We start from the raw sequence: 23,707 nt of genomic DNA, 5'->3' as shown, positions 1-23,707 counted from the left end.
AACAAAAGTTTAATTTCCAGTCCATTGCAAAGTAGCAGTTTGATGGCAGTATAAAATGGTAATAGTATGTTGATCAGTTTTGTGTGCTAACAGCGAAAACAGTACAACATGATGAATTAGTGTGTAGTACAGGGTTATGCAGTAATTATAAGTACTTGGGATGAGCCATGTCTTAAATTTAAGAATATTCTCCAAATAGCTCAAACTACATTTCACTGGAATCTGATAAAACATATTTTTTTGAAGTCAAAATAATCAAAAAGATTTCAATATTTTTGTTGCATAGCAGACCCTTTCACCTCCTTTAAATCTAGTCTTTCGTCCGCTGGTCTCATGGCTCCACAGATAGAATCTTCACTGACAACTGTGGCGACAATCCGTATCGGTTGAGGAACTAGATTTAAAGACAAAAATCACAACAGACAACAATGTTAATATAGAGCTAAATAATTTGTACAATATTTGACTGAAGTGTATACAAACTAGTCATGAAACAGCAGTTAGTCTCACCTCCATCAACAAATCCTGCATGTCCAACTCTGACAGCTGAACAGATGACTCTACTCTCATGTTCAATCCAACAACATAATCTGTTGACACAAAACCATGACATAAAACACATGATGATAAAATGGATAGTTTTCCATTAATATTTAAGATCATTTTTAATATAATAACAATAAATTATTATGGTTAAAGAAATTATGCTAACAAATGACACACATCAAATGTTTGTACTGTAGCTTTACCAAATACATCTGACATATTATCTGTACACAATAACACTTAAAACGTTCCAATCATTTTTAGATTTCATGCATTTACACAATTGTAAAGCAAGGATTTAATTTCTGGTTTATTGTAAACCTAGGGAAGAGCAGCCTAGTTTCTCTTTTTGGCAACAGTTGAAGCACATCTAAAAAATCATAACAAATACAAAGAATATAGAATGAAAATAATATATCTGAGATATCAATAAAATAAAATGCATTTACTTACGAGGCCCTTTTGTTGTAGGACGCATAGTCAGAGATGTTTTGGCAAGGTGGTGTTTGTTTACATGGAGAGAGGAATACGTAAAGATGAATTAATATTGTGTTAATTACCTTTGAAAATCTGATATATAAATTCCTCTACATTAAAATATAATAATTTATTATCTGAACTTGTTTGAAACTTCAAACAACAAGGAAAGAAATCAACTTTCACCAACATTATGTTCCGTTTCGACTTTTGTTGCTGAAACTAATTTTGCAGATGCAACTTGAACTCAATAGGTGGTGACCAATACTACACTGTAACTAACTCCATTAATCACAAGTTAGCCATTAAACCATTACTGTGTTACACATGCCATTCAAATGTATATTTAATCATCAGGTATACTGGCATGTGTTTCAGAGAACAACAGTGTTACGCCTGGATAAAAACTCATTGAATAAGTTGTATATCTTACCAGTGACTGCAGTAATGTTGACTCCACTGCTTCTGACGCTCTCAAACACAGAGAAGAGACTGAATGTGTATTTAGTTCCAGCAGTGAGAGATGAGACTGTGTGAGTTACTGGTCCGTCTCCATCTGGTGCAGTGATGTTTATCTCTGTACCATTAAACTGGAGAATAAAGCTGACATTGGTGTTCACTTTATTCCACTGCAGAGTGATGCTGGTCTCATCTTGTCCTGATGATCTGAAGCTTCCTGCCTTTGGAGGAGCTGAGACGGAAGAAGAGATGGAAATTAATTTTTCAAAACTGTCCATTAATAAAAACATATTCATGCATCATCTGGCTGTTTAAGTTGAAACATTTGTATTCCATTTTTAACAAAACGAAATGGTTGTTATGATGGACACAATTATTCAAGATAAATGTTTATATTGAAAAGAATGCTGTTTTGTTAGATGTCACATTTCACACTTAACCAAATCACATTGTGTATTTGACCAGACAGATGTGAACAGTTAATGAAGAACTCAAAAATTCAAAGCACTCTAAGTTGGATTACTTTGGGAAAAAGACGGAGTTTAATGTTTTGGCTAATAAAGTACATGATTTGTTATTCATAAACTGTATAAGTAGAGAAGCAGAACATTTAGTGACACAATGGCAGACATAGCAAATACATTTTAGTTTTACACTGTCACACTGAAAATAACGTGATGGTTCACTGAGTAACAACAGAGCATCTTTTTTAAGTTGTATATCTTACCAGTGACTGCAGTAATGTTGACTCCACTGCTTCTGATGCTCTCAAACACAGAGAAGAGACTGAATGTGTATTTAGTTCCAGCAGTGAGAGATGAGACTGTGTGAGTTACTGGTCCGTCTCCATCTGGTGCAGTGATGTTTATCTCTGTACCAATAAACTGGAGAATAAAGCTGACATTGGTGTTCACTTTATTCCACTGCAGAGTGATGCTGGTCTCATCTTGTCCTGTTGATGTCAACCTTTCTGTGTTTGGAGGAGCTGAGACACAAAAAGAGATGGAAAGAATTATTCAAAAATGTCCGTTGATAAAAACATATTCATGCACCATCTGGCTGTTTAAGTTGCTCCATTTGTATTCCATTTTTAACAAAACACAATGGTCGTTATGATGGACACAATTATTCAAGATACAATTATTCAAGATAAATGTTTATATTGAAAAGAATGCTGTTTTGTTAGATGTCACATTTCACACTTAACCAAATCACGTTGTGTATTTGACCAGACAGATGTAGTGAACAGTTAATGAAGAACTCAAAAATTCAAAGCTCTTTAAGTTGGATTACTTTGGGAAAAAGACGGAGTTTAATGTTTTGGCTAATACAGTACATGATTTGTTATTCATAAACTGTATAAGTAGAGAAGCAGAACATTTAGTGACACAATGGCAGACATAGCAAATACATTTTAGTTTTACACTGTCACACTGAAAATAGCTTGATGGTTCACTGAGTAACAACAGAGCATCTTTTTTAAGTTGTATATCTTACCAGTGACTGCAGTAATGTTGACTCCACCGCTTCTGACGCGCTCAAACACAGAGAAGAGAGTGAATGTGTATTTAGTTCCAGCAGTGAGAGATGAGACTGTGTGAGTTACTGGTCCGTCTCCATCTGGTGCAGTGATGTTTATCTCTGTACCAATAAACTGGAGAATAAAGCTGACATTGGTGTTCACTTTATTCCACTGCAGAGTGATGCTGGTCTCATCTTGTCCTGATGATCTGAAGGGAACTGGGACAAAAAGGACAACTTATAAGACAGTGGGCTGTATAACAGAATAGTAAGACCTTCTGAGAAGTTGTAATCCTATGCAGACAACTTGTATATAGTCTGTGAGCAGAAATAAGTAACATTACTTGTTGTGTAACAGATGAATGGGAAACTGAGGGAGCAGTTATTATCAGACCACCGTCCTGAGTCATTGAACGCTGTGGAGACACATCCCTCTGCGTCAGAGTCTGGTTGCCCGTTGGCCCAGTGTCGAAACAGAGAAGAGCTCCCATCAGACCACAGCTTTACCCGGTGCAGACCGATCCACACAAAGTCCTCAGCTGCCAGGTTGGTGATGGTGACATTGTCCGTCTGATTTCGGATACTGAGAGAGAAACAGCAGCATGATCCTAATCATACCTTATGACTCGTGACTCAGATACAAGTTATTTTCGGTCATATAATTAAAGATTAACTTAACTTAGAGGCAAAGCAAGAAAAATAAACAGGAAGAGAGTGATTAAAAGTGTACTGTACCTAGCAAGATCGACATAATTCTCCCTGCAGAATCTCTGAGCTTCTGTCCAATTTGAATATATGTCAACCTTAACGAAGGATGATGTGTCATTTACGGTACCTGGATATATATATGGATGAAAAGGAATTATAAACAATATCAGGATGAAATCACAGACACCCCATTTGCTCATTTTGATTTTGATTCAGTGGGAAGGAACATTATGTCACCTCCACAAATATAACAAATACATAGAAGTGGCCAGATTTTTTTATAAATAAATAAAATTAAGTCGTGGATCTAATGGGCTTTTTCTTAAGTCTTAACGCGGTCAGAAAACTCACCGTTGTAGCACACAAAGGGTAGTATTCCAGTGCAGTTAATGTTTGCCCAAGTGCCAAATAATCCATTCCCAGAAAGAAGCGCCACACAGGACTGTTGCCCTCCGAAAATGCTGGGATAACCAGGATACCAGTTTCTAAACTCCGTCTCTCCTTCGGCATAAAAGTTGCTGTCAGTCAGGGACCATCTCCAGCTGTCATCACGGAGACCTATCCAAGCCTCGCCTGTTCAAAGATGTTCATTCACAAATGTTGAATAGACATGAAAAGTAAATGATTTTACTGAGCATCACTTATTAAATTATGTGCCTCCTTTATTATTCATTGAGGGCTTCTGTCGTCACATTCCATATTATCACATTTCAATAATTTTATCAATTCGTAGTAAGATTATCAAAAAAAACTTTTGGAAAACGATTTCCCCCTGACTGCTGTGTATGTATGTTCTACATGTACTGTATATGCACATGATGCATATGATACCAATATTGAGAACGTGCCTGTGTAGTTTGATGTGGTGCTGATAACGGCGCTGACGTCAGCTGTGCTTTCCGTGGTGGCCAGGTCAGTGTAGACCTGTCTGCAGACGCTCTGCGCTTCAGTCCAGTTCAGTGGCGTGCTCACAAAGGAGTACTGACGAGTTTGTGCAGAGACAACATAGACCAGTGCTCCTAAAACAAAGCATATTCAGTTTGTCAATTAAAACTTGCTTTTTCATAAGGTATGTAGACTCTCAATGTTCATAATAAAGTGCATCAAATGAGATTTCTGTGAGCTAACTCTCATCTAAATAGCTGTGAAAAATAACCCTCCCTCCCCACCCTTTCCTTGACTGGGTTGTGCTGTATTATGACTAAAAATGAATGCCTCACTTCACATTGATTCACATCTTGTCATTCAGCTTGAGTCGGATCAAGTTTCAGTCCGTCTCAGTGAAGCATTGTTTACTGCTCATCCCAGACGACAGAAGGAGAACCAGTTCAACTACCTGGGGGGAACTGAACTATCAAGGCATTGGACTCCAGTAAGATTTGAAAGAAAAGCCACTTTTAAATAAAATGTGAACGAAATATCAATTTTATTATATAATCTATTAATTGACTTTCTTAGTCAGTGTACCATAATCTTCATTTACAACTTTGTTGTTTGGCAACACCTGAAGTTGCCCTGTAGATGTCCTCCCGGATCCATATTCTTCTTCCGTTTACAATCTATCTTTATTTTTGTCATCCTGATTGTCCATACTGTAATTTCCTTATGTTGGTTATTCTGTACACACATCTATTGCATGTCTGTCCGTCCTAGGAGAGGGATACTTTCCTTGTGTAGTCTTCTTGAGGTTTATTCCATTCTTTCTTTGTTACATTTTTGGGGGAGTTTTCCCTTATCTGAATCAATGGTCTATGTATGAAAAATAAAAAAATAAAACAGTTTCTGTACTTAAAAAATCTTTACAGGAATACATGTATTGTATAAAACAACTGATTAATTAACAAACAATAAGTTGTCCTTTTTTTTTCTCAGTTCCACCCAATGCAGAAATACCTACTGTATATGCAGCACTGAGTGAAGACTGTTTAAGTTAAAAAGACAGCCAGAATAATCAAACAAGAGGCACCAACCTGTGAGCACAAAGATGATCAGCCCATAATCCATGAGTTAAATCTTTAAAAAACAACAACATGCATTTCAATAAATAATGTTAATTAATGCCATCCAAAATATGTAAACCAACTCCATTCATCATTCATTTGAGATACCATTTACTCTTTTACCTCTTCCAGCCAGAAAGTACAGTCCTTCCAACGCTCCTGTGTACCGTGTGCTGCTTGTACAGAAACCAATTACTTGTATGCTGTGCTCAGCTGCTATGACAAAGACAACCTTGTTTGAGGAATCAGGAAGTAAAAGACCACGTTGATAATTTGCTGTGTTTATGATTTTCTTCAGAATGCACTGATAAAAAAAAGATATGCAAAAAAGATATGCAGATCTGGCCCAACCGGTCTACTTCTGAGTGCTTATCCTTTATCTCACGCAACAAAGCACAGGACGGTGTCTATTGTCATTTACAATAACTGGCTGTCATGCATATCATAAATGTCACCAAATCATAAAAGTAACACTTACTTTAGTGAAATGTCTTCCTCTTTAGAAACATGATGCTACTTATCGTTACTCAGTTTAAAACAATTTCCTGCTTACCTAAAGCCAACTTGGTCTTCTCAATTCACCCTTTAGGTGAAGTATAATCATACTATAATCATTCCTGCAAAAACTTCATCCGAAAGCCTTAGTCTGTATAAAGTAATGATTAATTAAACTGCTATTAAATTTATGAGTTCTCTGCTACGAGGAAGTACAGTAGTTAGCCACAGATACAATGGGATTTCCCCCTGCTCCTGTCTTACAGGTCTGTGAGGGAAAAGGGGTTTTCCGATGAGATCTTCTGATGTGTGAAAACTGAACATAATTATCATTATGAATCCTCTCTTTAACTAAAAATTGTTCCACGTTTGGAGGGGGTAACTTTAAATATAGTAACAACTGAAGCTACCATCTTGTTCATCGTGTGGTCTTTGCTCGTGAAATGTTACAGAACACTGTTTTTTATATATATAAATATAAAATATTTGTGATCATGGCATTTAAAATGGTAAAATAGGTCCCACATTTTCATTTTATTATTATGACACTGAGATGAGGTTAGGAGTTACAGTGCTTCCTTGTGAACTACATGCCCACTAAAACACTGTGGACTACCTAAAATATCCACTAAATATACTACATTACATTGTACAATACATCTATGATTCTTGATAAATCTATCATTAACATATTATTATAATCTGTACATTACTTTTAGTAGCAGCTCTGTATAATCTATTTTCACAGTTTAATGATAATGTTTTGAGGGGAACTGTGTCAGACATAATCACCATTACCGTCCAGTGTACACGTTGGCATTTGATGCAGACTCATCATAATTTGATGAAACATAATGTATGTGTTACTGTGTCCAACATAGTCCGTAACATATCTTTACAGTACATTGTGTCCTTGAAACCGCTGGATGAAAAGTAAATAAAAACCAGAATCAAACAATAATATAATAATACGTTTTTGCCCCTGTAACATTACACAATACTTGAAATAAATGCAGTTAAATATCAGATTCCAACACATCTGTGTTGTGTCTGATGCTCTACTGCCTCTTGTGGTTAGGCCTGGGTCTGCAGGTTCTCCTTTACATCGTGTACTCCCATAAAGTGGCAGACCAGAGGTCCAGGTCAGCCACACGATTCCCCGACGGCTCAAGGGGATTCACTGCCTTGCTTAAGAATATGGAGAGGTTTAATCACCTGACTGAAGAGCGGTCTGTGAGGACAACAAACCATCCTGCAACCTGATGTTGTCTGGATGTGTTTTCCTCTTCCTATGTCTGTTCTGTACTCACCCTGTTTGTGTTTTTGGCAAGGTTGCTGAAGCATTTCTCTTCAGACAGCAAACTGGCCCATGATGGCCAGAGCGGTCTACTCATGCTTCATGGAGGTCTACTCCTCCTGCAGCTTCGCTGTACTGGCTAGAAGCTTCTGATTCAGGTCCTGATACACTCACAGACACACACACACATACAAATAGAGATTGATGGACACATGAAAGCCAAAGAGTACCCATACCCTTTTTAACAAGTAGAACATTACAAAATAAGGACTATAAACAAAATACATCCATGTGTCTCAATAAAAGTGTCCATAATCATGTGAAAAAAACATGGATATGTTCATATACGGGCTGCACGGTGGTGTAAAGTATTTTCCTGGTTTTTAAGGTTGCATTACAGTAAAGGGATGTCATCTTCTGAACTTACCGGACTCTGAGCAAGGGGTGCTCAGAGTCAGATTTATACAGTATCCTATTAATTCACAACAATACCATAGTAAATGTCCAAGGGTATTAGACACATATCCAGTGGTAATACAACAAGGGCAGAAAAGGAAGACAGCACATTAGCCTTATAGATTAAAAACAAAATACAGTTTGGGGGCTATAATCCTGATAGTTTTTAAAACAGTAAAGTAAAGGTATTTTGTATGTAGAAGTGCATATTTTTTAAGCATCCAGAGCAAAGATCTATTCCACCCCACCTACATCTGGAAATTTGCCAAATGATTCAGATGTGAAAAATGAGGCTGTGACGAAATGGCCAATGACTGTGATTAACACGCACCGTGCTCCTCTTGCTTCAGGAGGACAGTGCGCCTGCGCAGACCGGAGACTGGAAGCGGAGGCAGATGCTGCCTTCATGGCTACCGGAAAAATCTGAATTATGAGACAAAACACTGATAAGACAGATAGAAATGGTAGGTATAGATGAGCAAGTCGATATTTTCTCTCAACAGAAGAGTGTCTTGGAAAATGTGTTGAGACCGCTGTAACAGTAATAAATTGTAAAGAAGTTGCATTATTTACCAACCATAGCTAGCAACAGTTATTTTATGAATGAACTATATGTGTGAAACAATATTTGGTTCATGCTGAACATGTATTAGAAATGTTGTATAGAAATAGAGGATATTTTTTAGAAATAAATTTAAATCTCTTCAATGTTTGTTTTTTTCACACTTGAATGGTAATAAAAACATGTTTCTAGTGTCTGGCTTTAACAGTTCATGTCACTTTAACCTAGCTACGGTGAAAGTATGTATGTGTTTCTGTATTGAGTTATTCTGCCCCCTGCTGGCCTACATAGAAAGGTACAGGTCGCTATTCCTTTATGTGTTACGGTCATAGACGGTCCCAGAAAGCCAGGCCAGTGGCAGTCGACAGCAGGGCCGTTGAAGTGACTCGCCAAAATGGATACAGTCGTTATTATTAATGTTACTAGATTCACCTGTGCTTTTCAGATATCTAAAAATCTGCCATGAAAAACGCTGCATTTTTGAGGTATTAGTATAGCTAATCAAATGACAAACAGTATCATAGTTTGTCTTTGTCTTTTTGAGTTATGGTATCTGCTCTAAGCCTCCTCATTACATTTTGAAAACGTCTTTATGCCTATTTCACGGTCATGCTGTCTCCTTATTTTAGCCTATTTTATTGTTTAATTCTGCGGTTTTATTGTAAAGATACTTCACTTTCTTAACATATACTATATACAATAATATTTAACAATAAACCTAACTTCTGTCACCACAGCAGAAAGTAAGATAGGTGTATCTCTATTATAATTTTCGCTATATTAACTCAACCACCAAAACGACCTCTTTGTCAGGGTGACTTTTGTTATTAGGTTTCATGAGCGTTTAGCGCTAGAAAACAGGTGCTTCCGCTGAGCACGTGAACGCAGCACGAGAGCCCCAGCCTTATAGAGGGAAGGAGAGGGGAAACGAGGAGGTGGAGGCCCACCGAGGAGAAGCATGAAGAATATCCCCGGTGTCTAAGCTCACAGACGGGGAGAGCATCTCGTCCTCCGCGGAGGGAGGCAGCGGGGCTGAGGACAGCATGGAGGAGGAGAAGAAGCAGTTTATTTGTGGGGTGGTGGAAGGTAAGAACGACCGACTTCATTATTGACATCCTGTTAGATCATGTGATTTTTTTTGTTCTTCCCTATGGGACACGATTTTGAACAGACCACCGTTTGACCTACATTTCAGCATTGTTTTGCCACCGTCTGCAGGGGACGAAGGGAGTGGTAACGTGTGTATGAACACAGATGGGATGTAAAGGTCTTTATGAGATGATGTGGTGGAGATCAGCCAGGCTTGAAGTGGAGATCAAAGAGCAGGCGGTGAAAAGGATTCAGTAATGTCTGGCTCAAAGGCTGCAACCTAAAGAAATGAAATACTGGTGGTAATGAAGATGCTGACAGTGGTAATGAGGAAGGTGTGATGACTATTGACAATAATGGTGAAGGCAAAGATGATGATTGAGATGGTAATTATGATAATGATGGCTGGAGACTGGGATGATATTGTTGGGATGACATGACAGTAGGGATGCTGATGGAGATGCGGTGACAGGATAGTCGTGGTGATGATAATGACGAGACTATGAAAGAAGACTATTTGAGAGCTTCAATCAAATAAATGAAAATGGTAATGAAGATTGATTATGTTGAACGTGATGAGGATAGTGCTTACAAAGAACAGGAGAGGATGACCACAACAATAACAGTGTTGGTAGTAATAACATTAATGACAATGGCAACGCAGTTTACAATTACTGCAGACGATGGTGAAGAAGATGAAATTGATGATGGTAATTGCAAAAGAAGGTAGGTGGTAATTGTGACATACCTGTGCCTTTACCCACCCTCTCACCTCACAAACACACAAACAAAATATGAAGAAATTATGCTGCAAATATACAAACAAAATACAAAAATAAATGTTGTTTTTTGTGTAAAAATCAACAACAATCCAGAATCCTGAATAGTGAGAATAGGTGAAAAACCAGATCTATTCTCATCATTTCTGTCAGCTTCACCTTTGAATCTCTAAATCATCAAAAGACTGCACAAATAAAACAATATATAAATATATATATTCAATGCTAACTTTTGTTGCTTTTTATAGTGCAGTCTCGATACCACACTAAACTGGGTTGCGTAATTATGGAGATGATTAGGTGCCTTGTCAAAACTGTTGGCAATGTTTACAAAGGATCCATATAATACTGAAAATGAAGTTGAAATATGTCTGTCAGTTTTTTTTATTGCTAATTATCTGAATAATTAATAATCTATGACATGTCAGACAGTAGTGAAAAATGCACATTTCAAGTTACCAGAGCCAAAGGTGACAACTTTAAATGTATAGCTTTGTCAGACCAACAAGTCTAAAACATGCACATTCCCAAACATCCAATTAACACAGTGTTATAAAACAGCAGCAAACCCCCATGTTTGGGAAGGTAAAATGCAATGCAAATGTTTTGCATTTTTTGTTCGTAAATGACTCAAACAACTATTGATTCTTAAAATTGTTGCAAAATATTTTAATTAAATAGTTTCAACACTCTGTTTGTGCATTTTCCAGCTCTATAATTCTGATATAATCTGGTGTCACAGCCCGTTGGGTTGTGTTCATCGTGGAAATATATATTGCAATGATATTGAAAGTATGACAGATCATGCAGCTTTAACACATACACACACACACACACCTTATGTGTGTGTTTCTGCACCCAACAGAGTTAGTATATAGGTCTGGCTCGGAGCACTCTGCAGGACACACACATGCACACAGGTACAGATGTCATACACATGCACACCTGAAGGCCATGTACATGCAGGAGAAAGCAGTCTGGATTGTTGGTGGATCAGATTCACGTCTCACTATGGTATACATACATGTGCACATGCACGGACATAGACGCACACGTGGAAACAGACAGACACACATTGCAGACTTATTCAAACACACAAAGGAGGGAGCGGGACACTGGAGATGCTCCCATTTCTAAATATAGAACATGTGATGGAGAGTGTAGCTGGAGATGAATTTTGCCTCTGCCAAACACAGAGAGGGGATGTGACCAAGCGAGCACTGGAAGAGCTTGCATCGTTTTATGTGCCCATACATTCAGAACTGTAGCTGTGTCCAGTAGCTGCTAACTGTCCAGTTTGTGATTAATTGCTGCAGAGCTTGGTGCTAAAAAAAATGGTAGAGTCATAGATACGATATATGCCATGGAATGCCATGGTGCATATGTCTGTTTGGATATAGCAGTAAAGATAAAGCCATATGTATTTGTTTACTCCACAGGTTTCTATGGGCGGCCTTGGACTATGGATCAGAGGAAGGTTCTCTTCCAATGGTAAGCCCGTAAACTGTAATGAACCTGGTGTCTGCAGACCTGCATGTACTGTTCTGTATGTGAGGGCATGCATAAGTCTTGTTAACCTCACCGCGTGGTTGTCAAAAAACAACCACGAGACAACATGACATAATAGCGCGAAAGCTCGGGAGCTACTGACCTGACACCTGTGGGCTGAATCCAGTTGCACGCCACTACATCAGTGCCAGGCAGACCTGAGAGAAATCACTGATGCAGAATGACTCCACAGCAAAGGGCAGGCTCATCCTCAGTCCCGAGGCTCAGTTCTGGATGACAGAAAGGGGAGAGGGAGGGGCAGATGCTGCATTTTGTTATAGTGGAAGGAGAAAGAGGATGAAAGATGGGCTGAAATATCTCAACAAACACTGTAAGGATTGCGAGGAAATATTGCACAGACATTCAGGGTCCCCATAGGATGAATCCTAATGATGTTGGCGGTCCCCTGACTTTTCCTCTAGCGGCAACATGAGGTTAACATTTGTGGTACCATCTCAGTCAATTATGTTTCCCCAAGAATGAATCATAATCACGTTGGTGATCATTTTGCATCTACTGCCATCATCAGTCTATATCTATAATTTCTATTTCAAGGTCAATTTCTATAAAGTCCAGCCTCAGCTGTAGCTCCAGGCCTTTTGATGTTCAGAATCTTAAAGTGCGTTCATTTAATGGGACAAATATTCACTGTTTTCCTCCAGAATGCGATGCTTAGGGTTGAAAAGCCTCTAAAAGTTTAGATGACCATGGGTCACTAAAACTTGAGCACGCTCTGCCTTGTAAAGACTTATGAATAATATGGTAAAAAAAACACATTTTTCACCACATGTCCTTAAACTGGTATCAGTACATTCATATCATCCTAACACAGAATGCATGTGTCCTCGTAGTCTTTACAGAGGGAAGCCCTGGCTGTGCCCGAGGTTCTTTATTTAGCGACAACATCTTTTTTCCATGCAGAGACCTTCACACCAGGGAGCTGCTCAGCACAACCACACTCTTTGTGTGGAGCGATACCAGTGAAGTGCCATAATAGGCATCATGGCAGCATAACAAATGTGAACAAAACCAGATCAAATCAGCATCCAAGTTGATCACATTTTCTATACAGTACGAGTGCTCCAAGTGGCAGTAACCCACATCAAGTCAGCAGGGCCATGCGTCAAGTCTCTTTGAGTCTTGACTAAACAAAACCAAGGCAGCTCCTTATTCAGACTGCCACAGTTTCATCAACTAAAGAGACAAGCTCTTTCAGCTGGAATCAGCTCGCTGTTAATTCCAGGACAGTGAACTACGGGGGAATACTTATAGATCATTTCCTAGTGAAAAATAAATTCATGAAAACTACAGTAGTGATGTGGCATTCCCTTTTCATGCACATTTATATTACCCCATGTTTACACCTTGTACTAGGGGACCAATTAATTGTTGATGGCACACTGATCTTACAAACGAGTGAAGCGACGTACATCCCTGTTGGGAACTGTGACACAGCTTTGTAGTTCAACAGCCAATAGCAACAGCCGACTACATCCCCGGAGATAAGTTGTTCCCTCTGCGCTCTGCTTTCCTCTGCTCTCAAAGATACAGACCAAATCATTATCATGTTATGATAAATAGTATAATTCATATTGTAGAAACATACAATCAGTAACTAAAACCAAGTCACTATAATGTGGCCCTAAATGTCTAGTGATTTTCAGATTATACATGCATTACCATGAGTAACTCATTCAGCTGAGTGTGTGCGCTCCAGGCTTATTTATAGATCGTCTTTTATAAAATAAAGTGTGGGGTGCAGGCAAAATTCATACAATGAGTGTTGCATAAGTTTGGCAGATTAGGGCTGCGAGTGTGAATATGTGTACAGTATGTGTGTATGTGTCTGTTTTGTGCGTTTGAAGGAGGTAGGTTGCAGCTCTGTGGAGGCGATTTGCATACCATCTGTCCAGGAAGAGAAGCAGGGAGAGAGTGAGCACACGGTCCACCCACAAATGACAAAGATGATAATAGCTGGTCCATGTCCAGAGAGAGCAATAGTCATGTTTGTGTGTGTGTGTGTGTGTGTGTGTGTGTGTGTGTGTGTGTGTGTGTGTGTGTGTGTGTGTGATGCAGCTATTGTTTCACTTCTAGTACTATACTCTATTTATAATTCAGGAGGTCATTTCCTGTAACTGAGGCGGCCATGGAGCCCCACGATCAATACAGTGGATCTATCTTTTTCTGTTGTTGTTGTTTTTTCCCCCCATCTGTCATTGCCTCTCTCTCAGCTTCCCCTCACTCTCTCCGGGGAGACCAAGCTAAGCATGTGGCTTCATATATATATATATATATATATATATATATATACAGTATATAGTGCTTAAATCAAGCTACTGTCAAAAGTGGTTGCTGACTCCCTTGTTGCAGATTCACAGATTTCGCAATGAAATGACTTAAGCCTACACTTCAGTAATAGGTTCCCTCCCCTTACCTCCCCTGTTAATGTCTTTCTGTGCCAGGATGCAAAGTTGGGGGTTGAACACCTACTTGTACGGCCCGAAGGATGACCTGAAGCACAGACTGTTGTGGAGAGAAGTCTACTCTCATGAAGAGGAGGGTAAGAACATGTGTGCATCCAAGTCACACCAAGTTTGAAGAATTGCCGGCTGACTGCAGACTAGAGCCTAACTTGTTTCAGATCTGTACCAGAACTGCCCAAGGACATTGGGCAGTTCAATGCTCAGATATTTGTAATCGTAGTTTCAGCATTTTTGGAAAAGCCTGGCAACTGAGTCTCATTCTGTCTCATTTTGAATTTCAAATTGAAGACATTGCCTCTCCTCCCCTCCTGCTCTTAGGTCAGTTGCGTACTCTTATTAAGGAGGCCCAGTCGAGAGGCCAGAGGTTTGTTTACGCCCTGTCTCCCGGTCAGGACATTGTCTTCTCATCTTCCTGTGACCTGACGCTACTCAAACGCAAGCTGAGACAGGTATGTGACGCAGTGAGATAACGATTAACACAGTCTGTTTTTCCTCTCTCACACACACAACCTCTTCTCTCCCTCCAGGTATCAGACCTGGGTTGCCAGGCATTTGCCATTCTGTTTGATGACATCGATCACTCCATGTGTCAGGCCGACAGCGAGGCCTTTTCGTCATTCGCCCATGCTCAGGTCACTGTAACCAATGACATCTATCGGTTCTTGGGCGAACCACCCGTCTTCCTATTCTGCCCTACAGGTAGGAGCACTGAGCTGAGTAGCATGAGAATGTTTGTGGTGCACAGGACCTTGTACAATGTGACACGGGCAGATATTTACTGATCATGAAACATACCTCTGTTTCTCTCTCCCTGTAGAGTACTGTGGTTCTCTGTGTTCTCCCAGTGTCTCAAAGTCTCCCTACCTGCAGACTATTGGAGAGGACCTGCTCCCCAACATAACAGTGATATGGACGGGTGAGACGCATACAAATGTTAGCATGAATACGAAATCTATTGAGATGAATTACAGGATTTTAAACAATTATAATTGTCAGAAATCAATGATTTAAATGATGATGTGGCTGTATTCCTGCAGACATAAACCAGAGTCAGTTTTCTACTGTAGGTCTCATTAGTTGACCTGCAACCTCTTGGCTAATAAAAGCGCACACAACCTCCTCTAAAGACCAGAAAACCATTTAAATGCACATCCGCCCACACCACATGGAACTACCGTAGAAACACACACATGTACACACTTGTCATCTACTCTCTTTTAGTTCTTCTGATATGTTTCTAACTCTTTGTGAGCTAGGTGGAGGTAGAAAGAGTACTACAACGCCAGCAACATGAGCCCTAATGTCCAAACCAACAGTTCCATTTCCATAGAAGGCACTTGGCAGCCTGTGCATACAATAATAAATAGCCGATACAACCACATTCCTCAGTGTAGCCTCACTAAAATTAACCCCAAAAAAAGAGGATTAAATGGAAATGAACAACAATAAATGATCTATGGATACCACGGTGGCTGCAACAAGCATTATTAAGCCACTTCATTAAAATAACCAGACAGTTCTTATTCAATCAACAGCACCAAGACAACAACACGGAGATGTATGCACAGTATAAACTCCACAGCGGCTGCAGCCACAAACACACACATTTCAGCAAAGGAGTGCAGCGCACACACACACAACGGTATGTTGCTTGGCAACAAAGCGGTTGTTGGCGTTCTCATTTGGAGAGAGAGTTCAGTGAGTTTGTTGTACTCGTCTGTCTGAACGTCATTCTGTTAGTCTTGAGCATCAGCTAGCCCTCTTCAATCTGGTCTAGCTTCAACTGCTCGATTCATTCGTTCTAATTACATAATGCAACCAGTCCACTTAGCCTCTCTGGTCCCAGTTTCTCTGTCCCACTGCGCCAACTGGTTCATTTAAGTCCCCCTTTGTCTCCCTCAGATGTGTTTCTTAACCTTTTAGGCTCCCACTTTTTCCCTTCCCTTCCCTTTTTTGAACCTTTTCTCTCCTCCCTCGGCCCCACAGGCAGTAAGGTCATCTCCAGGAAGCTGTCTGTCGACTGCCTGGCGGAGGTGGAGTCTGTGCTCCAGCGCCCTCCGCTCATCTGGGACAACCTGCACGCCAATGACTATGACTCCAGACGTCTCTTCTTGGGGCCTTTTAAGGGCAGAGATCCTCAGCTGAGGAGCCACCTGAGAGGCCTCTTACTCAACCCCAACTGCGAGTTTGAAGCCAATTACATCCCTCTCCATTCGCTGGGGAGCTGGTACAGAGCTGCGAAAGAGGAGAGGAAAGGTGAGAGGGATGCAACGATGGGGCAGAAAGGCTTAATGAGCAGATGGAAGGGAGGAGGAAGTAGCAGTAATGAGACAGGAGATGTCCCAAGTTAATAAACTAATATTGGCTCTGCCAGATCAGAGCCATGTACAGTTAGTCCCATTGCTTCCTGTGTAACGAGCCAGTGTTGCTTGGCAACTAACACAATTTTGTCTGATATTACGGCATCAGTTGTCCTGGACAAAGTTACTCAATAAGCAGTTTTAGTCACAGAATAAAAATATTTCCCTTAATACTGAGTTGCACAATTGCTTTACATTTGAAGTGTACTGTGACACCTTGTGTTCTTTAGGATAAGTGGAGCTGTGACAGCCCTTGCATCACCGTAATGGACGTCTGGTTCACATTTGCATTAGATTTTACTGTCACAGTCAAATGCATGAGAATTCCACCAGAGAAAGAAAGAGCACACGAGGGAGTTGGATGAAGAAAACCACCGTCGACTGTGACATTGTTCTAGAAACGAGCGTGGAGAGGCAGTGATGGAGGAATAATTGTGCAGTGCGATGAAGGAAGAAATGAGAGGCGAGGAAGGAGAAACAAGGCGTAGGGCTGGAGGACAAATAGAGGAAGAGAGAGGAAGAGCAGCCTGCGATGTGGATGGAACTGGAAGAGGGATTTTAATGATTGCATGAGAGTGAGGGGGGGGGGGGTAGTGTGAAGTAATTACTTTTCGAGTGAGAGGGATTGAACTTTATGATTTGTAGTGCTGTCCAAATTTGACTGAAATGATCTAAAAACAGGAAGTACAGACCACCAAGATACGTTGTGTATTTTCAGATAGAGGAGAGGTATGTGTGGTATGTGTGTGTCTGGGGAGGTTTTTCCACTGAAATCCGTCCAACTGGAACGTAATGAACATCACAGACTGATAGCGCAAAGGAATTTAAGAGTGGTTTTCTTTACTGTGTGAACATGAGTGATTTAGTATCCTCATATAATAACACAATGCTATTTATGCTCTAGATGAGGAGTGTGAATACTGTCCTGATAGAGCTCTGTCTGATGCACTACATGATTGGATGGAGGAACTCAACCAACCACTACAAGCAGGTAAAACACTATGATCTGGTGCTGTGTCACAAATAATGTACCTGCTCAGTCACCGTCATGACCCCTTTTGTAGCTTAACTGCAGTGTTTCAGCACTGTTGACCACAAACTGAATTTTTGAAGGTTGCCACATATTAAAATGTCTTTTATCATTACAGGTCGGCAGAGCACACGGGCCGACCAGCGTTCCTCCGCTTCAGCAACTCGCTGCAAAACTCCGGACAGATCCGAGTGCCCTTCCACCCTTAGAGGACCATCTGCCATTGCCAAGCTCCCCGTTTTCCCCCTGAACTCCAGTTCACCTCCGTCGTCACCAGTCAAGGGGGAGACGGAGGGAGGAGAGGGGGAAAGGAAGAGGTCAAACCAGCCGAGTCAACCCAATCACCAAACTCAAGGATCCAGGCTTGGCGCACCCTCTGGCGGAGGCAGGGGACCGAAGGCCCAGGGTTGGGGGCTCTGTGGTGGGAAGGGCCTACTAAGTGAGTCCCAGGTGCGGCTGCTGGTTGGTCTGTATTATCTGCCCCATGAGCATGGCCCGTCTGCCCAGAAACTGCTGCAGGACCTGAACTGGCTGAAAGCAAACTGCCACCTGGTCAGCGCCAACAGCAAGAAGACACCGCCTCAGAAGGTCGGTGGCTGTTTTGTGTAGATTTTAGTGTTTGGGAACATTTAGAATTGTGTAGTGCATGATTCATAAATGTGAGGGAGTTTTGTACTTTGTATGTGTGTCCTCAGATCGACGAGTGGCGTGGCCGCTCCTCCAGGGTCCTGTCCCTGTGTGAAGACATCGCACAGCTCCACTGCAGCGTGGTGGGGGGGGCCAACAGGGCTGTGCTCTATGACCTTTACCCTTATGTGTGGGACCTGAGGAACATGGCTCTGGTGGCAAAAGCATTCATATGCTGGCTGGGTGAGTATAAGAGAATAAGTAAACTATTGGAATACAGAATAATATGTGTTTGACTGTATTGTACTACAATACTTATACTTATACTATAATAAGTTAATTAAAATGTATGAATATATATATATACTGTATAAACATAATCATACTCAATATTCCTATTTTCAATGCAATTATTAACTGCCATAAACTGTCAATTGCGCAAAAGATGCCTTATTTTTTTACCAAAAATATTTCAAAGGGGGTCCATTATTGAAAAAAGTTTGAGAATCATTGTACTGTACGATGGTATACCAGTAGTTTGCTGTGCTATACAACCCGTTAACATGTTCCTATAGTATGGTATGGTGCAGTATAGAATAGCATTGCTCTGTATAGTATAGTGTTGTATACCAATAGTATGTTATGGTATACTACTCAATAATACTTAAAGTGTAAAGTGTAGCATATCATAGCTCAGTATACTATAATGTTATGTAGTATAGTATACTATAGCCTATGCTCTTCTCTTCTTTGTTATACTAACATACTATACATGATCTAACCCCACCCACTCACCTGTCTCACTCAGATGGACGAGTGTTGACTGACAGCTCCACCATGGACACCTGGAAGAACTGCTTCCACTGTAAGTAGGCATGACCTTTGAACCTCCTCCTTGTCGCCCTGTCAACACCTGAAACAACTAACTACAAGCAATTCTAGTTACCTTAGTGAAGCTCAGCAGGTAATAGTGCAGTGATAGCTGAACCACCACGTATGCTTCAAATATTTATTTGGGAGCTGTAATGCTGCAAAACAGTAAACTTCTACGCTGGCATGAAGATTTAAACCTGATTTAACTGCAATAATTTACCGTCTGCACTGGCTTCTTATTGGCCCTAACCACATGATGTCACCCGACTGACGTTCGGTTCTGGTTTGTGGTAGGGTGTGGGAAGACCACGGGGGCAGACCTGCTGGGATTGGAATCAGAACCGTGGGCGTTCAAAGGGGGCGTGTCTGGGGAGGTGCAGGTAGGGGGTGTGTTTGTATAACATGTCATTTTCCATAGATTTTTTGAATTAATCCTCTTGTTTGTTTTTTATTGTGCATGTTTTTATTCTTAAATTATTAATATGTGTCATTGAAGTTCAATCTTTTCATAACTGCTTAACGTCTGTGTTTGTTTTTATGTGTTTGTGTGTAGATGCTTCTCCCAATAGGCAGCAGCAATGAACTCTTCACTCATCCTCCTCCTCTCTTCCCTACCTCTCGTCTCTACAACGTCAGGCCCTACCACGGCAAGGACAAGGTACACCGACACGTTATCGTTTCACACTTCACACCAGGATCATTTATGGAATATCATGGAAGTCAAAGAAGTGTGTTCAAGATAGGGAATATTTCGTTTTTACAGTTACAATCACTGCAAAACGTTGGCATAGCTGCTGTGGAAACCACACTACTCACCCCTTCAGAAAAAAGGGAAACGAACCAGGAAGGAAGAACATTTTTTGGTCATGCATAAACTCTGACTTAGTGATGGAAAGTCATGGAAAATTTATGGAATTTTCTGCAAGGGCACAGGATCCTTATATGGAGAAATGTTGCAAAATTAAACGTAGAGTTCTTAAAGCACCCAGATTATTCAGTCACCTGCAGATTTACACACTATTGTGGTGAAACAAATGGCCTAATAGTCCGGGGCATGAAACCAGTCATCTCTCCAAACGACAATATTTTTTTAATGTTTATTTTTTTCATTTTGTGTGTGTGTGGTTGTTGCGTGTGTAGTTGGAGTTGTATCGGATGGTGCGCCAACTCCACCTGAGGACTCAGGGTGGCCAAGAGTCCAGTGTTGCTCACCCAGATGTCATAGGAGACAGGTGTGTTTGACAGACGGAAAGAGAAAGAAAGAGATAGAGTAATCGTTTGCATGGCAAAACACATCCTCAATGGATATTTATCGTATTTGAATACTATACTCGCATCTTTTCATTTCCATAGATGTCTTGGACCATGCCTGGCGATGTGCCCCGAGTACTGTTTCATCCTGGAGGATGAGCTGGGTGTGTGCGGCTGTGTGTTGGGCATCTTCGATGTCCGCTCGTTTACCAAGCGGTGCCAGGCCAGCTGGATACCTGCCATGAGGGACAAATACCCACCTAAAGGGGGCAACACACTCCCCAACACACAGGTGAATACGTGGAGTAAAAGAAATCATTGAACGACGAGTGTAACGGGCAGACATACACACACACACACACACACACACACACACACAGTTATAAACACACAGGTGAAAGTATGCACACAAATGTTTTGACGTACCTGTAATTACACCATCTGGATCCCTCTGTGACGGACTAATAACCCCCTCTTTATTGATAAGACATATGAAATCATTTTAAATAAGTACACGATTGTGAATGTAGGGCATTTCACTTACATTAGTACAGCATCTTTGTTGAAGATGGGAGGCGACAACACACTTGGTTACAGTGTTGCTCATCATGACAAACTGATCTCGAGCAAAGAGCCAAACAGACCCGGTGGTGAGCAACACCGCCGGCTCAGTCAGTGCCTGACATCTGTGGAGGACTCATTTGACCACTCCGTGCGTCATGGTGCACACTGACATCATTCACACTGCAGCCACAGGTGTATGTAGGTAGAAGCTTTTGCATGGCATCTGTTCCTTGTTTATCAGCCATGGGAACATAACAGCAGTATTTTTATGTAATTACTTTTCTTCCTCGTGTCACTGACTCTGCCTATATATGTGTGCTATATGTTTTATATAACACATGTTTTGTGAACAACTCAGACAGGAAGTACGTTAGACGAATCACAGAAGTCTGTCTGCAAAATAAAAGCAGCGGATACAGCAGAGACTGTTGATACAAGGCATTTAAAGTTAGCTTAAACAATTTGAATTTACAATGATTATTAGTCTCTATAGTGTCTGTATATCATTTTGTTGAAACTTGAAACTATTTTGTGTTCTTATAAGGTGCAATCCATCAAATATGGCTCCTTAGTAGCATCTAGTGGCAGCTGTTGAAAACTACAGCAACAAAGGAATATGCATGGCAAACGCTTCTCCACAATCCTCCATCAAACGAGCTCTGACAAGAAAAATACCCAATCAAATAAGCTGAATAGGACAAAGTTAACTTCCAGGACTTTACCTTATCATCAGTAACACATTGTGAGAATGTCCTTGTGTCCTTTCCTCTGTGTAGGACTTGATCAAGCTGATGGAGGAGGACCAGGGCGAGTACCCCGACACTCTCCTATATCACTTCCCCTCTCAGCTGCGACTGGACGCCCTGCCGGAGCTGGTGGACGTCAGCGTCAGCCGCACCCTGCTCACTGCCCTCCTCGCTGCGCTCAAGGCCAACGGTAAGGACAGGGTGTGGAGCCATTGACCGTCGCTTCAGAAAAAAATAATAATGAAAGTGCAGTATATGGTACATCATGAAATGTTGTGGAAAATATTTACATACCTCCTCTGGGGGTGGGGGGGGGGGGGGACTCGAGTTTAATATTAGTGCTCACCGGCTCAAAGCTGAACACAAGAGCAAAAACAAAATATGGAGGGTCGAAACATGAAGTCAAGCTGCCTGTAGATGTTTTCAACCATTACATTCATTTGTTTTGATTATTTATTGGCTTGCCTGCTGACATTAGCCCTGAATGTTGAATTTCTGTGCTTTTAAAACTTTCCTTGACAGGCTTCCTCAGACTAACCGGTTCTCTACGATGCATTTCCTCATATATGAACCTCTGCCTTTACCTCATGTAGAAGAGTATCTGTCGGTGCATTTTGTTTTGTATGCTGGGGGAAAGATCTTCATTTGACCTGGACAATGTTTCATGACCATTTCTCTTCTGTGTGTGTAGGATCTCAGGGTGTGTTCTGCGAGGTGCAGCCGACAGACCGTCACAGGCTGGAGTTCTTGACTAAACTGGGCTTCCTGGAGATCCTCAGAGGAGAAGCCAGGAGCAGAGAGGGAGTGGTGCTGGGGAGGATGCTCTGAAAATAAACACAGACTCACTCACACACCACCAGACACTTGCAACCAAACGGTAGATACACAGAGGCACTTGCACACACAGAAAGATGTTAGAAATACAGTATGCCCAGTACAGCAGAGAGACACGGGATCTGTATTATCTCCGTCAAGAGGTGAAGTTATTATTTATTTTTTTTAAAGGGACATTCCTGAATTCCTAACGGGGCTGCACCCTGAGCTTTCTGAAGGAGTTACAAAAAACAAAATAAGCTTTGAGTTTAAACCCTCAGCAGAGCTGTGCTAATCTTTCCCGGATTCAAACCCCTGGCTACGGATTACAAGATTTAGTCATGTTACAAGGAAGTCGACAATGGAATAGTTTAATGTGGGAGCAGAGCAGTAGATTTCGGCAGCTATATTTGGTTGAACTGGCTTTAGTAAATATTCTTGCATTTCATAACGACAATGAATCAGACCTTTTTGTGTGTGAAAGTGGTCGCTGAGAGTCATCATCCAACTCTGCATTTCCTCTTGGCTGCATTTTAGCTTCTTTCAGCTCATTGTTTTGGTTTCCCGAGCCACACTTTGTAGCTTCATATCTACCGTACAGACATGAGTGGTATTGAGCTTCTCAACTGACTCATCCAAAAAAAAGTGAATAATTAATTTCACTAAATATCAAACTATTCCTTGAAGCCATCATAGAATAGTCCCCTCCTGTAGACAACCACGGTTAAGCTGCCACAGTCGATCTTGTGCTCTGCTCCCTCTGCTTCGTTCATAAACGATACTATTAGGACGTTGTTTATAGCTCCTGTCCTGTTGGTTAATAAGTAGAGTCTGCCAACAGCGGACTGGACGCAGGCACAGCGTCACTGTTTACACTTGATTAGTTTAGATGATTGTTTACATGCATGAAGAACAAAACATTGTGAAAAACTAAGCATATACAACACAAACATACATTTATTCTTTCAATGGAATGCTCTAAAATAGCGACATTAATGAAAAAAAATTGACTAGACATTTCTC

At 40.9% G+C, this 23,707-nt stretch overlaps 1 protein-coding gene across 1 annotated transcript; it reads left to right on the top strand.

The window, feature by feature from the left end:
- The first annotated feature begins 9,564 nt into the window (after positions 1-9,564).
- Positions 9,565-23,318, top strand: LOC142946145 (protein O-GlcNAcase). Its single transcript, XM_076087255.1, has 17 exons — positions 9,565-9,607; positions 11,829-11,880; positions 14,400-14,497; positions 14,739-14,869; positions 14,948-15,119; positions 15,238-15,336; positions 16,407-16,676; positions 17,685-17,771; positions 17,929-18,398; positions 18,506-18,680; positions 19,246-19,302; positions 19,605-19,690; positions 19,864-19,968; positions 20,451-20,542; positions 20,664-20,853; positions 21,902-22,061; positions 22,563-23,318. The coding sequence occupies exons 1-17, from the start codon at positions 9,565-9,567 to the stop codon at positions 22,697-22,699; spliced, it is 2,424 nt and encodes an 807-aa protein (XP_075943370.1). The 3' UTR covers positions 22,700-23,318.
- Positions 23,319-23,707: the final 389 nt, after the last annotated feature.

This window comes from Anarhichas minor, unplaced genomic scaffold (genome assembly GCF_050575085.1).
Source record: "Anarhichas minor isolate MPS153535 unplaced genomic scaffold, ASM5057508v1 ptg000009l, whole genome shotgun sequence".
NCBI classification, from domain to species: Eukaryota; Metazoa; Chordata; class Actinopteri; order Perciformes; family Anarhichadidae; genus Anarhichas; species Anarhichas minor.
The sequence above is the reverse complement of the archived record's forward strand: the minus strand, read 5'-3'. Positions and strand labels throughout refer to the sequence as shown.

Bases quoted from the DNA above. Each gene is read 5' to 3' on its own strand.
- LOC142946145 (XM_076087255.1), top strand. From the start codon at position 9,565: ATGGAGGAGGAGAAGAAGCAGTTTATTTGTGGGGTGGTGGAAG. The intron at 14,870-14,947 runs GTATGTGACGCA...CTCTCCCTCCAG, and splicing joins TCAAACGCAAGCTGAGACAG to GTATCAGACCTGGGTTGCCA. The intron at 18,681-19,245 runs GTGAGTATAAGA...TGTCTCACTCAG, and splicing joins AGCATTCATATGCTGGCTGG to ATGGACGAGTGTTGACTGAC.